Raw genomic sequence first — 18,256 nt, 5'->3', positions numbered from 1 at the left:
AAAGTGAATAAAACAGTGTAAATACTCTGTACCTTCTTCTAATGATAAACTACCAAATCCTTTTTTTTTAATCCAAAAATTACCAGAGATCAGTAAAGCAAAGTAAAACATGGACTATAGAATGTGGTTTTGTATTCCCATTAGATAACAATTCTCTAATATCTACCTTCCTGTGTTTCCAGGCACAGACTTGAGGGATTTGGATATTTACAATGATTATTTCTTTAGGACAAATATAAGGTTCAGGAGGATGGGCAGTGAGAGGAATAGCTTGATGTCCCGTGAAACCTCAATTTCAATAGGTTCTTAGGAACAATGGGGAATCTATTTGGCATTATCATTTGTGGATTCCTCATTTTTTACTTACTTGCGAAGAATCCATGTTAAAATTCCACCTACTCACATAGTTGTAGGAGCCAAAATAAATAAATAAATAGATATAGATATAGATACAGATACAGATAAAGTTATAGATATAGATATAGATGATATAGATACATATAGATATAGATGTAGATGTAGATGTAGATGTAGATGTAGATATAGATATAGATATAGATGTAGATGTAGATGTAGATGTAGATGTAGATGTAGATGTAGATATAGATATAGATATAGATAGAAGGATATATCAGCCACCAAAATTAGATAATATTGGTCAATCTAGTAAGGGCATGCTTCTAGGAACCAATATAGGTCTTTCTGAGATGCACAGCTGTAGCATGTCAAATACAGAAGTGAATGCTTGTGGCATAGCAGTGATTTCAGAAAAAAAGGAGGCCCAGCCATAGAGTGAATATAAGAGTGAAAATACTCTGTACCTACTTCAAATGGTAAACACTGTCCCACGCTACGTCTCAGCAAGAATGACGCAGGACACAAAGGATCCTTCTGCAGAAAGAGCTTTAATGCATCTTGAGCGCGAGAGCACATGCTTACAATACGGAGACCCCGAGTGAGGGAAAGACCATCCCTTATATAAGAAACTATCCTCGCCTAGGACGTGTCATTCTCTGGCTCGTTGCTGCCAGATGTGCCAGATGACGTACCACAGCATACGTGTCCCCCTGATTGAGGAATTTACGAGGCGCTTGCGTATTGCCCTTTTATTAGTTGCATCCTGCCGAATATCGGCGCCATCTTACAAGGAGAATGTGAGGACGGCCCTCCACATCTCCCCTTTATCTGTTTTTAAGCAAATAGGACACCCATAAATAGGAGGGTGAAGGCAGAGGTCATATCCTCGCACAAAGTTGGCGAACCTGTACAAGAGAGATACCCTTAAGCTGTTGTTGAGACCCAGGGCACTCCCGACCCATCACACTGCCATTTTTTCGAGGGAGGGAAAACTGGGGCAGATACCCTCATGTAATATGACATGCCTTCCAGGGAGCGTGTTTGGTAGAGCTTCCCTGCGCGATGCTAAGCTCATCATCCCTCATGGGCTGCTCAAGCTGGACACTCTAATCCTGTGCAATGAACCGAGGTTCTAGGAGTGCAAGAGCTGTCCAGCCGGCGACCTATTGCTTAAGCATGGTTAACCAAATATCAGCTGACACTCCTTGTTCAAGAGCTATAAGTGCCTGGGCGATCACAATTTTGTCGCTCTTTGTTTGAAATCTTAATTTGCAAAGCAACCAGAGGAGTAACACTAATCCGCAGCAGAGGACTGCTCCATAAAGTCCCACCACCACCCATTCCTTAAAATAAGAGACTGCTGAGGTGATCCAGGATGACAATCCTTCTGTCAAAGACATATCCAGTCAGGTAGAGTTTACTTGAATGATGGCAGCTCTCAATTCCCTGAGCGTCTGCTTAAAATCCGAGGTCCAATTTTGTAACAAATGCTGTGAAAGGGTTTTAGACAAATTGGCAGCTTTGGTAAATTGTTCATACTGTATAGACGTGACACAAAGGCCGGGGAGCTTTTGTTCACAGCCAAGCTGGGCCAGTTGCCATAGGATATCTAGTTGCTCTTGGACCAGATCTATACGTTGGTTAACAAGCATGAGGCTTCCTTGTATCTGAGTACTAGCCGAGGACTGTCTGTCCAGAGCCACAGAGACGGTAGCCGATAAGTCATTGATAGTTTGGGTTGTCTGTACTGTGTTTGACAAGGCCAATGCCGAAGCAGTAACTGAGACAGCAACTGCCGTTGTAGCAATAATGCCAACAATGATCGCAGAAATGCCAAAATCTCTCTTTCCTCTAAATAAGGTCAGGGTCCCCGGAGTCTCAACAGGAACCGGGATAAAGCGAGGCATACGGGTAACTACCGCTATGGGATACTGGCTAGAATCCCAACACAGGGCATAAAAACATGAACCGTCTGTACAATTCAATTTAGAAACTTTAGTGGCATTACTTATAATCCACACAAATGGCAGCCAGACACAAACCGGAGCAGGGTTAAACCCCGTGCTCCAGTAAGGTTTATATTTAATACGAGTAGCTGTCCAGACAGAGGCTGAAGGGTGGATATTCTCCATCCAGGAAAATGATAACTGTCCCTTTTCGCCCTTTCCTCCAAGTAGCATCGCCATGGGCGTAAGATCAGTGCAGCTACCATTAACGCCACAAAGCATCCATTGATCAAAGGGATTATTATTGGACCGTCTAGGATCAATGGTGGTGAAGGTCACTCCGCCTCCCAAATCAGGGGAGAAAGAGAAAAAATTCTGGACTGCGCAGGCAGAGTCCCGGGACTGGCAACCAGTCCACGGCAAAGTAAGTTTTTCATCCTGGGTCCCTCTACAAAAGGGTGCCAACTTTGGTTGACGGAGAGGGCAGGTGGAGGATTTAATGTAAGGCCAACAACCATAGAGAACTGTGGCGTTAGCCACAATGTCTTCCTCACCAGTTCCCCATGTGGCCTCCCTTAACCAAGCAGAAGATTGATTACTCAATATAATGCAAGGAAGATCAGAAGATATTTTGTTGAATATGCCAAAACAAAGGCTCCCCTTAAGGGGAATAGTCCTATTTTCTTTTACTTGCTCTATTTGGTAATCTAGTGGTAAATAGGCTAGTCCCAATTCTTTGTTGGTAGTAAAGAAACGTGGAAACACTGGGGCATTATACATCACCGGACTCGGGAGGGGGAAGGTTGACATAATTCCCCACCATAGTTCGCTCTGCACTTTTATTGGCACTCCCTGGATCAGCATGAGGATCACCAGAGTTGTCATCTTCTTGGTCCTCTGTCTTGATATTCCAAGTAAGTCGTCCCGGAACTCAAACTGGATTTTCATTATCCTGTGGAAAAACACAAACAGCTCCCCTGGATCTTATCAAAACAGGATCCGGGCCCTTCCATTCGTTTGTCAATACATCCTTCCATTTAACTAATTCTTTTGTTTTTTTGGGCTCTGAGCAATGTCGCTCAGCCGCTGTTTGCCCAGCTTCATCAAGATTTAAAAAATTTAAGGTAAAAAGGGCCAAAGCAGTGGCCACTCGGGGTGTTGGGGGGAGTTCTATCATAATTCCCCCTCTTTGTTTTATTAAATATGATTTGAGCATCCGATGAGTGCGCTCTATGATTCCCTGTCCTTGAGGGTTGTCGGGCAGGCCCCTCAGATGGGTAACTTGCATCTGAGCATAAAACTGACGGAATTTTTGAGATGTGTAGGCGCGGCCATTGTCAGTTTTTACACATCTTGGCTTTCCCCAAGCACTCCATGCTTCAAGGCAGTGCTGAATGACATGTGTTGTTTTTTCTCCTGTAAGTGGGGTGGCATGTAGAATGCCAGAACATGTATCTATAGATACATGCACATACTGTAATTTTCCAAAAGTAGAATTATGAGTAACATCCATTTGCCAGATTTGCAATGGCTGTATTCCTCTCAAGTTGTCCCCGATGTGAGGAACTGGGAGGAACTGGCAGCACTGTTGGCATTGTGTGTCTATATCACGTGCCTCTTTTCTAGTTATAGAGAAGCAGCGGCGTAAACTTTCCGAGGTAACATGGAAATTGCCATGAAAAGTTTTAGCGGCCTCTAGAGGAGAGGCCAGGGCCACAGCTATCATTTTTGTGGCTTTGTCAGCCAAATCATTCCCTGAACTCATTGGACCAGGGAGTCCAGAATGGGCCCGTATATGAGTAATATATACAGGGAATCTCCTATTTATTAAAATAATTTGGATTTTATGGAAAATCTCTGCTACCTTTCTAGTTGTCTTAATTATGCCGGCGGTTTCAAGGATATTAACAGCATTGACCACATAGGAGGAATCTGAAACAATATTTAGAGGCATCTGAACTCTTTGAAGGACCTCCATGACCACTAGGCATTCTACCACTTGGGGTGAGGTTTCAAAATATTGTCGTGAGAACACTTGGGAATTTACCACATATGCTCCCACTCCTGTTTTTGACCCATCCGTATACACTGTTATCCCTTCTTTTAACGGTCTATGGGATGTGACACGAGGGAAAACAACAGGTTGTGATCTAGCAAAACATAATAGGGGGTGTTTAGGATAATGATTATCTATCTGTCCAGCAAAGAAAGTAACTAACACTGCCCAAGGATTTGAGGTAGCAGCTAATGTTTGAACCTGAATAGCTGTATATGGTACTATCAAAGTTTTGGGTTCTTTCCCAAAATGAGTAATAGCTGCCTTCAACCCGCGGAGTGCAAGCTGAGCGACCGGATTGGGATACCAGTCAATAATCTTAGCAGGAGATGCATTGGGATGGATCCATAATAAAGGCCGATTCTGCCACAAGACAGCTGTTGGTAATTGCATAGTTTTGAAAACGCACAAATCAAAAGGTTTGGTTTCCTCAATGCGCTGCAATTGAGCATCCTGTAAGGCCTTTTCTACAACTTGTAAGGCCTGGTTTGCGGCTGGGGTCAATGCTCTCGGAGAGGAGATATGAGAGTCCCCTTCCAAAATATCAAATAAGGGCTTAAACTCAGTGGAGGAAATCTTTAAAAATGGTCTCAGCCAATTTATATCTCCCAATAACTTTTGGAAATCATTTAAGGTATGCAAATAATCCCTGCGAATCTCTAATTTCTGGGAACTATTTTTTCTGGATAAATGACCGATCCCAGAAATGAGCCAATTTCTGCAATTTGAACCTTTTCTACAGCGACTTGTAGTCCCCATCATCCCAATATTTTGATTAAGATGGGATATGAGGTCTGTAAGGTTGTTAAATCTTTATCACATATTAAAATGTCATCCATGTAATGAGCCAGAAGCAAAGATAGAAATTGCTTCCTTATAGGTTCAAGGGCTCGTTGCACATATAGCTGACAAAAAGTGGGGCTATTGGCCATGCCTTGAGGTAGGACCTTCCACTGAAATCTCTTATCAGGGGGCACTCCTGAGGCTGCAGAGCGGAGGAGACCACCAACACTGCCCACCCCTGCCCACATCCCTGGCCCAAGAGGCAACTGTATAAGGCCTCTGGGTTCCCGTAGGGGAGGGCCTGGGAGCGGCATGACCCCTGCGCCTGAGACACCGCCGGAACCTGAAGGAAACAGACTGGATAAACAGTTCTCTGCACCCAAATCCCGTGGGAGGGAGAGCTGAACCTTCAGAGATGCGGACACGCCTGGGAAACCAGAAGAGACTGCACTCTGTGCACATCCAGACGCCAGAGTAAAACACCAAACGCCATCTAGAACCCTGGTGCACGGAGGCTCCTGGAAAGAGCGGCGCAGATCTTCCCGGTTGCTGCCACAGCAGACAGGACTTAGGCAGTACCCCACGAGCAAACTTGAGCCTTGGAACTGCAGGTAGGACCACCTTTTCCCCTGCAAGAAACCTGCCTGGTGAACTCAAGACACAGGCCCACAGGAACAGCTGAAGACCTGTAGAGAGGAAAAACTACACGCCCGAAAGCAGAACACTCTGTCCCCATAACTGGCTGAAAGAAAACAGGAAAACAGGTCTACAGCACTCCTGACACACAGGTTATAGGACAGTCTAGCCACTGTCAAAAATAGCAGAACAAAGTAACACTAGAGATAATCTGATGGCGAGAGGGAAGCGCAGGAACCCAAGCAACAGAAACCAAGACTACATGGCATCATCGGAGCCCAATTCTCCCACCAAAGCAAACACGGAATATCCAAACACACCAGAAAAGCAAGATCTAGTTTCAAAATCATATTTGATCATGATGCTGGAGGACTTCAAGAAAGACATAAAGAACTCCCTTAGAGAACAAGTAGAAGCCTACAGAGAGGAATCGCAAAAATCCCTGAAAGAATTCCAGGAAAAGACAATCAAACAGTTGAAGGAATTAAAAATGGAAATAGAAGCAATCAAGAAAGAAGACATGGAAACAACCCTGGACATAGAAAATCAAAAGAAAAGACAAGGAGCTGTAGATACAAGCTTCACCAACAGAATACAAGAGATGGAAGAGAGAATCTTGGGAGCAGAAGATTCCATAGAAATCATTGACTCAACTGTCAAAGATAATGTAAAGCAGAAAAAGCTACTGGTCCAAAACATACAGGAAATCCAGGACTCAATGAGAAGATCAAACCTAAGGATAATAGGTATAGAAGACAGTGAAGACTCCCAGCTCAAAGGACCAGTAAATATCTTCAACAAAATCATAGAAGAAAACTTCCCTAACCTAAAAAAAGAGATACCCATAGGCATACAAGAAGCCTACAGAACTCCAAATAGATTGGACCAGAAAAGAAACACCTCCCGTCACATAATTGTCAAAACACCAAACACACAAAATAAAGAAAGAATATTAAAAGCAGTAAGGGAAAAAGGTCAAGTAACATATAAAGGCAGACCTATCAGAATCACACCAGACTTTTCGCCAGAAACTATGAAGGCCAGAAGATCCTGGACAGATGTCATACAGACCCTAAGAGAACACAAATGCCAGCCCAGGTTACTGTATCCTGCAAAACTCTCAATTAACATAGATGGAGAAACCAAGATATTCCATGACAAAACCAAATTTACACAATATATTTCTACAAGTCCAGCACTACAAAGGATAATAAAGGGTAAAGCCCAACATAAGGAGGCAAGATATACCCTAGAAGAAGCAAGAAACTAATCATCTTGGCAACAAAACAAAGAGAATGAAAGCACACAAACATAACCTCACATCCAAATATGAATATAACGGGAAGCAATAATTACTATTCCTTAATATCTCTCAACATCAATGGCCTCAACTCCCCAATAAAAAGACATAGATTAACAAACTGGATACGCAATGAGGACCCTGCATTCTGCTGCCTACAGGAAACACACCTCAGAGACAAAGACAGCACTACCTCAGAGTGAAAGGCTGGAAAACAACTTTCCAAGCAAATGGTCAGAAGAAGAAAGCTGGAGTAGCCATTCTAATATCAAATAAAATCAATTTTCAATTAAAAGTCTTCAAAAAAGATAAGGAAGGACACTTCATATTCATCAAAGGAAAAATCCACCAAGATGAACTCTCAATCCTCATCTTCGGTTTGTTTATATACAAGTGTGCAATTTCTAGGCTTGAAAGTAAAATGATGCTATCTGGTGCTGGATAGAGGAGCCTTATTTTTTATTATGGCAGCTTGCTATTTTTGTAACATGGTGATTTGGTTGAACACAATAAAGTACAGTAGTAACTGATCTTTCCTTCTTCCTGGTTGAGTGAGGAGATGATTAAATGTTGATGTCAGCATCCTTGAGCATATTCAGATGAGCTTCTGCTTCTGTTGAAAAGGATGCTGTGTTTGATTGTGGACCAAAGCTTTGAAGCACTACTTGGCATCTCCTTCCTTGGAGGTCTCACTGTTTAAACATAACAGATTTGATAGCTTGTTGGTAAGGTGAGGTCCAGCTTGTCTCCACTAGGTCATCTTCATGTGAATCCGGTGGTTATACGGTTTTGTTCTAGGGATATTTCATTTTTTTAATAACGGTTTTAGCTGACATTCATGGAGAGAATGAATCCTTAGAACTGTGCCACTAGTGAAAGGAAATCCTGTCTAGAGTATGTTTCTTTACAATCTGTGTCACACCATCCTTTGGGCCCTCTGCTGGAAAAGTAGAATCAAGTCTCAAATAATGCCTTTTAAATTGTATCCTCTAGTATTATAGATGTAGGACAGTACTGTATCGTACCTCTGTGGATGTAAAATAGCTTGTACCTGCTTTATGATACATAGTAGTGACCGTGCTTTATCAGAGCTGTTTTTAATGATGTTGCTCAGAATGTTTTCTTTCCAGATGATGATTGAGAAGCTAATTTAAAAAAAATGGTGCCAGGTACCACAAGAGTAACAGAACTGTGCCGTTTTCTCGGGTTTTGTTTTTTTACTTTTTTTTTAATGGAGTGTGCTGGATGTCTCTACAGTTTTGTTCAGATGACTGCAGAACCTTGAAAAGCTGTTGCTGCTGTTGATGCATAACACACTGCTATTATTGGTCTTTCTATATAAATATAAATATATATATACAGAAAAAAACTAAAATATAGGTTGTGTGCTCGCAAAAAAAAGTAAAAAATAAGAAAACAGAGATATGTTAGGACAATTTTCATAATATGAGTAAACATATTGTCTCATCTTAAAGAAGAAATATGTTTGAAGAGCAAAAGTTCTGAAAAAATATACTAAAATATTTTCCCTTGGGAAAAAAAAAAGAAATCTCTTATCAGGTTCAAGATGATTAGTAGCTGGTTTAGTAAATGGAAACCTCTGTCTGTCCTGTGGACACAAGGGCATGGAAAAGAAACAATCCTTAATGTCTATTATTATTATCTTTCATTGCTTAGGTAAGGCGGAGAGTAAGGGTAGGCCTCGTTGGATTGAGCCAAATAAACGCATCTGTGCATTAATGGCTCTCAAATCATGGAGAAGTCTCCATTTTCCTGATTTTTTCTTTATCATAAAAATAGGAGTATTCCATGGTGAAATGAACGGTTCTAAATGACCAAGCTGCAAATGTTCATTAACCAATTTATTGGCAGCTTCTAATTTTTCAGAGGATAGATGCCATTGAGGAACCCATATAGCGTCATCTGTAAGCCAGGGTATGGGCATAGAACCCTCAATGGTACCTAGGAAAAACCCAGGCCTTGTTTATGGGGGTTTGCGACTGGTTCAATGGGCGTGAGACAGCCCTGTTCTAATCGCCCTAGGCTTTTCCCTTCCTTATAGCAAATATTTGACATCATGTGGGCCACTTGTGGGGGGTATTCGTTAGATAAGGTTAGTCCCATGGTCTGCATATCATCTCTCCCCCAAAGATCAACAGGTAGGGGAAGTACATAGGGAATAAATTGTCCCTGTCGGCCATAGACAGTCGTCCAAGTTAGAGTGGCAGAGCTGGTTTTAGGACACGACTGGTAGCCTAAGCATTGTAGCGAGTGAGAAGATCTTATGGTAGGCCATGATTGAGTCCACCATTTTGAGGAAATTATACTTTTATTAGCCCCAGTATCCAGAATGCCTTCAAATTTCTTTCCATTAATTTCTAAGCTCAATTTTGGGCGGTTGTTAAGATGAACCACCAAATATGCCAAATCATTACCAGTAGACCCCATGCGCCCCTTGGTATCCTGTATTGTGGTTTGGGAGCACGGAAGGAGTAATAACTGTGCTATTCTATCTCCTTCACTTATGGAAAAAACCCCATCAGGACTTGAACAAAGAATCTGTATATCAAGAGAGTGCTGAGCTTCAACAAGGACTGGATGAACTATCAGTCCTTGTAGGGCGAGAGATTCTCTCGAAGGACAAGGCCAATGGTTCCTGGGGGCAAAGGCCCCACAGTCTGAGCAGGAATTAGCTGAATGCCCATCTGGGGCATTAGAAAGAAGTTGGAGGCGGCACACAGGTCCAAATTTGTGTCACCTCTTGGGGAGTCTCCTCTGTCAGGGTCATGGCTTTCTGAAAGCGGTTCCCATATCTTTGAGGGCCGTGGGACCGGGGGCCCAACGATCCGTTTTTTGACATCTCATTAGTCTGAGCTTCGAAAGGAGGGAGTAGTTTTCCCTTAATATCCCTCACTGAGCGGCACTGGTCAGGCCTATGGTAGCCCTTGCCACATCGGGTATAGATAGTTGCAGGCCTCCTGTCTCCCTTGGTTATCCTACAATCTCTTTTTAAATGGCCCATTTTTCCACATTGAAAACATGATCTTGTATCTGTCCCTTTAAGGGGGCGTTGCCGGGACTGGAGAATGGCGGCCACCTAGCCTGCGTTAGTAAGAGGCCCCCCGAGTTCTCTGCAGACTCTGAGCCAGTCCTGTAATCCTTTGTTTTTTCTGGGTGCTATAGCTGCCCGGCATTCCTGGGTGGCTTGCTCATAAACGACCTGTTCTATGAGCGGTGCTGCTTGCTCCGCATCACCAAATATTCATCCTGCAGTCTCTGTCATTCTGGCTACGAAGTCTGAGAATGGTTCCTGAGGTCCCTGGATGATACGAGTAAGTTGATTATCGGCCCCTCCTTTCTTGGTGAGTGCCTTCCAGGCCTTAATGGCCAAGATGGAGACTTGAACATAAGCGCCCCAATGGTAATTAGCTTGGTCCGCTGCGAAGCGACCCTGTCCTGTCAAGAGTTCAAACTTCCATTCTCGCTGCTCAGGCGTTAAGGCTGTGGCATTAGCTCTGGCCTGTGTTTGAGTCGCCTCATACCAAAGGGCCTTCCATTCCATATATTGGCCCATGTTCACAATGGTCGCTTTTGCAATCATCTGCCAATTGGCAGGTGTCAAATAATTTGGAGCCAGCCTTTCAAGAATGGTTAGGGGGAAATTGGCTGTAACTCCGTACTTTCTGACAGACACCGCCAGCTCTTTTATCTGATTGTATTCGACTGGGGCATGAACCCGCTCACCCTCCTGCGTTTCAAAGACCGGGAACGTCATCCGCAGCTTCCTTCTCACCCTATCGGGGACTAAAGAGAATGTGCAAGAGCGCGCCTCATACGGAGGGGGTGCGATTGGCGGCTGCCACGGCAGAAGCTTTTTATTACCTTTCTTTTGTTCCTCGGAGTGATATTTCTCTTCCTCATATCTAGCTGCTTCCTCATCTTACTCCACCTCCTCCTCTGAATCTAAGATTCCATTCTCAGAGCTATCAGAACTGTCGAGGTTCAGCGCTTCTAGCTCTTTCACAGGGTATATGCTGGCTCCCCCTCCCAGTTGCTATGTAGAGTGGGAATTGCTGGCATCTGAAAGCTTTAACACCCCCTTATCCGCGGACTTAATGGGAGGGCTCTTTTTCTTTCTCAGGACGTCCTTTTTCTTGCGCGCGCCTAATCTCTCACTACGTTCAGTTTCTGACATACTGTCTCGCAATACCTCGAGTGTGGTCTGCCCTCCTACAACTGCTGCCTTGCACACTTCATCTGCTAAGCAATTTTTGACTAGTTACCATATGGCTTTAGTTCCTAGACGCAGATCTTTCTCCACCAATTTTCTGTCTAGGTCACTTCCAAGTTTGTCCCATGAGGCAATTGTAAACGAGCCTGAGCAGGCAAACCACGGAGCCACCCTGTCCACTTCTTTCACAAAGTTTTTAAGTGTTCTTCCTCCAATTTTAATGTCCCTCTGCTTTAGAACCGTTTCCAGAGCCATGATCACAGGCTGTGAGGATCCCATGAGTGACCAATAACGGCCAGCGGCTTATCTACGTCCATCTGACAAGGCGTGAGTAGAAACAGACACGCCACTCTCTTATATACGGGAGTCTTACGCGCACTTCCCGGGCGGTGCTATCGCCCTGCTCCCCAACAGTAAAGGGGACCTGTGCGAAGCTCACTTATTTACGAGAGACTGAGACGCGCCTCCAGCTGCTGTCCTTTTAGCACCGGAAACGGTGAAAACAGTACATAATAATAAGAAAGAGTAGGGTGGCTCCAAGAACAAATACCATAGCCTCAACAAATCCTTCCCAAGGCGGCGACAACCCCAGACCAAAATCCAAGAAAGGCATGCCTCTCTGAACGTATTTTTTTTACCTGCAGTTCTGAATCCTCCTTGTCACCAAGGGGTCTCTGGAGGTGCTGATGAGGTCTTTTTCCCGGGTTTCTGGCACAAAATGTCCCATGCTACATCTCACCAGCAAGAATGACGCAGTACACAAAGGATCCTTCTGCAGAAAGAGCATTAATGCATCTTGAGAGTGAGAGCACAAGCTTACAATACGGAGACCCCGAGTGAGGGAAAGACCATCCCTTATATAGGAAACTATCCTCGCCTAGGACGTGTCACTCTCTGGCTGGTTGCTGCCAGATGTGCCACGTGACATACTACAGCATACGTGTCCCCTTGATTGAGGAATTTACCAGGTGCTTGCTTATTGCCCTTTTATTAGGTGCATCCTGCCGGATATCGGCGCCATCTTACAATGGAGAATGTGAGGACGGCCCTCCACAAAACACCCAATTTTTTATTTATCCAAAAATGACCAGATCAGTACAGCAAAGGAGAACATGAACAAGAGAATGTGGTTCTGTAGTACCATTAGATGTCAGTTTTCTAATATCTACCTTACTGTGTTCCCAGGGTCAGACTTGAGTGTTTTGGATGTTTTACCATGGTTCTTTCTTCACATAAAACATAAGATTCAGGAGTTTGGGCAGGGAGAGCATGGCTTGAGGTCCAGGGACAGCACAATATTACTAGTTTCATAAGAACAGTAGGAAGTCTATTTGGCATTGTCATTTGTGGATAATAAATAATTGAGGTAGTTCCAAAGAATCCATTTTAAAATTCCACCTTATCTCATGGCTGTATGAGCCAAAATATATATATATATATATATATATATATTTTACATATTACATTATATTTTATATTATGTATTATATTGTAGTATATAAAATATATATACACACACATATATATTACATATATTATATTTTATATTATGTATTATATTGTAGTATGTGTAATATATATACACACACATATATATATGTATATATACATAAACACACACACATTGATATATATATATATATATATATATATATATATATATATATATATATCACCAAAACTAGATAAGACTGTTGAAGCTAAGAAGTACATGGATCCAGGAACAGGATATAGATCTTTCCTGAGAGACACAGTTGGAACAGGTCGAATACAGAAACGAAAGGTATTGTCAAACCAGTGAACTGAGTACCGACATCTTGCTGGTAGATTTTGAGAAAGGATTAAAAGAGCTGAAGAGGTGTTCAACACCATAAGAACAACAATGCCAAGGAAACAGATTTCAGGTAGTAAACCAATATTCAAAGAATGTATATGGACAGACCTAAGGAATATGTAACAGATGACGTCCTTTTGGACACTAGAGGAAGGAGAAGACATTTGGTTTCATCACTAGGTTTAACTCTCAGTTTATGGGAATGTCAAGGGGCAGTAAGAGTGGTTTTAGAGAAATTGGATGGGGACTGCTTAGGGATCTTATGGACAGGAAACTGGAAAAGGACAAAACATTTCTAAAGAAAATATAGAAGTATCCAATCAAAGAAGCAAAAATATGTTAAAAATGAAAGAAATTATAGAAAAGAGAACTGCCTGCTAATCACCCATATTCACTCAGAAATATAAAGAGTCACTGTCAATGAATGGTAATCAGAGTAATACTTGTTGAAAGACTGAGATTTTGAAGTCTCAACTAGAAGCATTTTTCTCTCCCAGATATCAGTGACAGACACAATATTCACACTTGTAGATATTCAAAGCATAGAGGAGATTACAGTGAACTGAGGATATAATAGTTGCCTTTCCCTTCTTCCTTAGGATATTTTCTACTGGGCAAAAATAATAAAATTGGTGATCTCTCCGGAAAAAAAGCGCCATTCCCAACATTTGGCTTTCGGAATAAAGAGATTAGTGATATAAACTCTCTGATTCCTGGAACCCTAACAAGGTGGGAAGTCCAGATAATTCTGAGAGAGTCCCAGCTTCAGATTTGCATATGTTGAAGGCTCAGATCGAGGCTATCTCTTCAGAACAGACGCAACTAATACCCAGAACTCACTGAGATTTCCCATGGATGAAGAATTTTTTTTATACCAAGACAGAAGGCCACCTTCCAACTCTCCATCTTTAATCTCTTCATCCTCCCTGTTATTCCTCCCAAATTGTTGTTTATCCTGAATTATTAGTCAAATACTAAACCCTAGAGTTATTGAAGGAATATACATGAGAGTTGATGTCATGCAAAAAATTGTATCATCACAGAAGAAATTAGGACTCTCCAGGATAGAAAAGACTTTTCAGGGAGAGCCTAATGATGGTGTCACTGAGAACTCCATGGTCTACCAGCTAAACAGCTTTCCTTAAATTGGCCAGATTTTAGGGTGCCCTTTCCTGGAATGTCTAATGTGACACAGTGGAAACCTGTACATACTACATCTTTTTAAAGCTAAAGATTTCTCTTTGTTCATTATTGGTTACATGCTCTGAATGGAGAAAGTTCAAAAGAACAGGAGAAAGTCTTTTTGGCATTGTCATTGGTGGATTCTACATTGTTGACGTAGTTTCCCAAAAGCTATGTTAAAATTCCATCTAATATCATGTTAGGTACCTGTTGATACCACAAAAAGTGTGTGTGTGTGTTTGTTTGTTTGTGAATATATATATATATATATATATATATATATATATATATATATATATATATATCAGACACCAAAACTAGATAAGATTGATGAAGCTAAGAATTGCACGCTGCGGGGAACCGGATATAGAATTTTCCTGAGACACACAGCTAGATCATGTCAAATACAGTAGTGAATCCTAGTGGCAAACCAGTGAACTGTAAACTTACTGCATGTTGGTTTATTTTGTGAAACGATAACAAATGATGTAGGTGCTTTCAACCCAATAAGACAACTGTACCAACAAACCAGAGCTTTCTGGTACTAAACAATATTCGAAGGCTGTACATGGATAGACCTATGACGCCAACTGCATATGTAGCAGAGGGTAGCCTTGTTGGGCATAAATGGAAGGAAAAGCCCTTTGTCCAAACTAGGTCTGATTCCCCGTTCAAGGGAATGTCAAGGTGCAGTAAGGGAGATTATACAAGTAGGGTACAGGGATAGGTTAGGGGTCTTACCGACAGGAAACTGGAAAAGGAAAAAAAAAACATTTGAAATGTAAATATAGAAACATCCCGTTTAAAAAAAAAAGCAATAAAATTTGCTAAAAAATAAAAAAAATTTAAGAAATAAAAGAAAGGATAACTGCAAGGTAATGTCACCAATTGACTCAGAAATCTAAAGTGTCACCGTCACGGAATGGGAGTCAGGAAATGGAAAGACTGAGATAATGAAGTCTCAACTAGAAGCACGATATCAGTGTCAGACACAAACTGCACTATAGGAATGCAAAGCATGGGGGAGTTTCCTCTGAGCTGAGGACACAATATTTGCCTTTACCTCCTTCCTTAGGAACTTTTTCTTCTGGACAAAAAGAATAAAGGCATGAGGTCTCATGAAAACAACTGTACGCTTCCCAACACCTGGCTTTTGGAATAAAAAATGAATGATATAAGCGCTCTGACTTCCAGGTACCATAACAAACAGGGAAGTCCAGATTCTTATCAGAGGCTCCCAGCTCCTAATTCCGATACGTGGAAGGCTAAAACTAAGTCTTCTCTTCAGCGAACCCACTCAGCCCCTACCCAGGACTCTCTGAACTTTACCGCGACAGCACATTTCTTCCTTGTTTATCTCTCCCCATCTCTGATCTCTTCAGCCTTTTTGTTCTCCCTCCCAAATGGCTGTTTACACTGAATGAGAGGCTAATTAGTAAACCTAGAGTTACAGAAGGAAGAACCCTAAGGCCATTGCTGTGATGACAACACTTGTTACATCACAGAAGAAGCTAGTGCTCTCCAGGATACAAGAGATTTTTCAGTGAGGGCCAAGTGGTGATGTCACTGAGGAGTGCCATGGCCTGCCTGCTGAACTTCTTTCTTTAATGGCCAGATTTGAGGGTGCCCCTTCAAGGAGTGTCTCCTGTGAAACAGTGGAAACCTTTATGTATTCATCTCTCTAAAACTAGAGACTTCTTTAGCTTCATGAGTGTTTACATGCTTTGAATGGAGAAACTTAGTCAGGGGCTTGTCATGGGCAGAAAAGATCTAGGATCATGGAAGGGAGGAAATTATTCTGGACAAAAATTCTAATCCAAAGTCCATTCCTTTGACATTCAGTTCAATTTCCTAGGTTTTCTGTGTTTCCCAAAGGCCAGGATTTTCCCTACAGCCCTGTCATTGAGTGAATATTGTATTTCATTTTCTTACTGTACATTCCTTGATAGTGGACTATATATATACCTGAATGTGTACTCAAAAATTCTCTTTTCCAATTCAATATTTTTGTAGTGATTTTGACACCAATGGAGGCCAAGGAAAAAAGTGAATAGAACAGTGTAAATACTCTGTACATACTTCAAATGATAAACTACCAAATCCTTTTTTTTTAATCCAAAAATTACCAGAGATCAGTAAAGCAAGGTAAAACATGGACTATAGAATGTGATTCTATATTCCCATTAGATAACAATTCTCTAAATCTACCTTCCTCTGTTTCCAGGCACAGACTTGAGGGATTTGGATATTTAACATGATTCTTTCTTCATGACAAACATAAGGTTCAGGAGGATGGGCAGTGAGAGCAATAGCTTGATGTCCCGTGAAACCTCAACTTCAATAGGTTCTTAAGAACAATGGGGAATCTATTTGGCATTATCATTTGTGGATTCCTCATTTTTTACTTACTTGCGAAGAATCCATGTTAAAATTCCACCTACTCACATAGTTGTAGGAGCCAAAATAAATAAATAAATAGATATAGATATAGATATAGATACAGATACAGATACAGATATAGGTATAGATTTGATATAGATATAGATATAGATAGATGGATAAATCATCCACCAAAATTAGATAATATTGGTGAACCTAATAAGGGCATGCTGCTAGGAACCAATATAGGTCTTTCTGAGATGCACAACTGTTGCATGTCAAATACAGAAGTGAATGTTTGTGGCATATCAGTGATTTCACAAATAAAGGAGGCCCAGCCATAGAGTGAATATAAGAGTGAAAATACTCTGCACCTACTTCAATGGCAAACACCCAATTTTTTATTTATCCAAAAATTACCAGACATCAGTAAAGAAAAGAAGAACATGGACGAGAGAATGTGGTTTTGTAGTACCATTAGATGACAGTTCTCTAATATCTACCTTACTGTGTTCCCAGGGTCAGACTTGAGGGTTTTGGATGTTTACCATGGTTCTTTCTTCAGATAAAACATAAGATTCAGGAGGTTGGGCAGGGAAAGCAAGGCCTTGAGGTCCAGAGACACCACAATATTACTAGTTTCATAAGAACAGTGGGAAGTCTATTTGGCATTGCCATTTGTGGATAATAAATAATTGAGGTAGTTCCAAATAATCCATTTTAAAATTCCACCATATCTCATAGCTGTATGAGCCAAAAAAATATATATATATTACATAATACATTATATTTTATATTATGTATTATATTGTAGTATATATAATATATACACACATATATATACACACACACACATATATGTATATATATATAAACACACACACACACACACACACACACACACACACACATATATATATATATATATATATATATATATATATATATATATATATATATATATACCCAAAACTCGATAAGACTGTTGAAGCTAAGAAGTACATGGCTCCAGGAACAGGATATAGATCTTTCCTGAGAGACACAGCTAGAGCAGGTCCAATACAGAAATGAAAGCTATTGTCAAACCAGTGAACTGAGTATGGAACTCTTGCTGGTAGATTTTGAGAAAGGATTACAAGAGCTGAAGATGTGTTCAACACCATAAGAACGACAATGCCAAGGAACCAGAGATTTCAGGTAGTAAACCAATATTCAAGAATGTATATGGACAGACCCAAGGAATATGTAACAGACGACGTCCTTTTGGACACCAGAGGAAGGAGAAGACCTTTGGTTTCATCACTAGGTTTATCTTCCAGTTTATGGGAATGTCAAGGGGCAGTAAGGTTGGTTTTAGAGAAATTGGATGGGGACTGCTTAGGGATCTTATGGACAGGAAACTGGAAAAGGACAAAACATTTCTAAAGAAAATATAGAAGTATCCAATCAAAGAAGCAAAAATATGTTAAAAATGAAAGAAATTATAGAAAAGAGAACTGCCTGCTAATCACCCCTATTCACTCAGAAATATAAAGAGTCACTGTCAATGAAT

General features: G+C 41.2%; 1 protein-coding gene across 1 annotated transcript; it reads right to left on the bottom strand.

Moving 5' to 3' along the window:
• Nucleotides 1–1,763: 1,763 nt before the first annotated feature.
• On the bottom strand, nucleotides 1,764–15,619 carry LOC134484496 (uncharacterized). The gene is made up of 3 exons (XM_063280679.1): nucleotides 15,389–15,619; nucleotides 11,948–12,081; nucleotides 1,764–3,255 (listed from the first exon to the last, which is right to left on the bottom strand). The coding sequence occupies exons 1-3, from the start codon at nucleotides 15,524–15,526 to the stop codon at nucleotides 1,764–1,766; spliced, it is 1,764 nt and encodes a 587-aa protein (XP_063136749.1). The 5' UTR covers nucleotides 15,527–15,619.
• Nucleotides 15,620–18,256: the final 2,637 nt, after the last annotated feature.

The sequence above is a fragment of the Rattus norvegicus genome, chromosome Y (assembly GCF_036323735.1).
Source record: "Rattus norvegicus strain BN/NHsdMcwi chromosome Y, GRCr8, whole genome shotgun sequence".
NCBI lineage: Eukaryota > Metazoa > Chordata > Mammalia > Rodentia > Muridae > Rattus > Rattus norvegicus.
The sequence above is the reverse complement of the archived record's forward strand: the minus strand, read 5'-3'. Positions and strand labels throughout refer to the sequence as shown.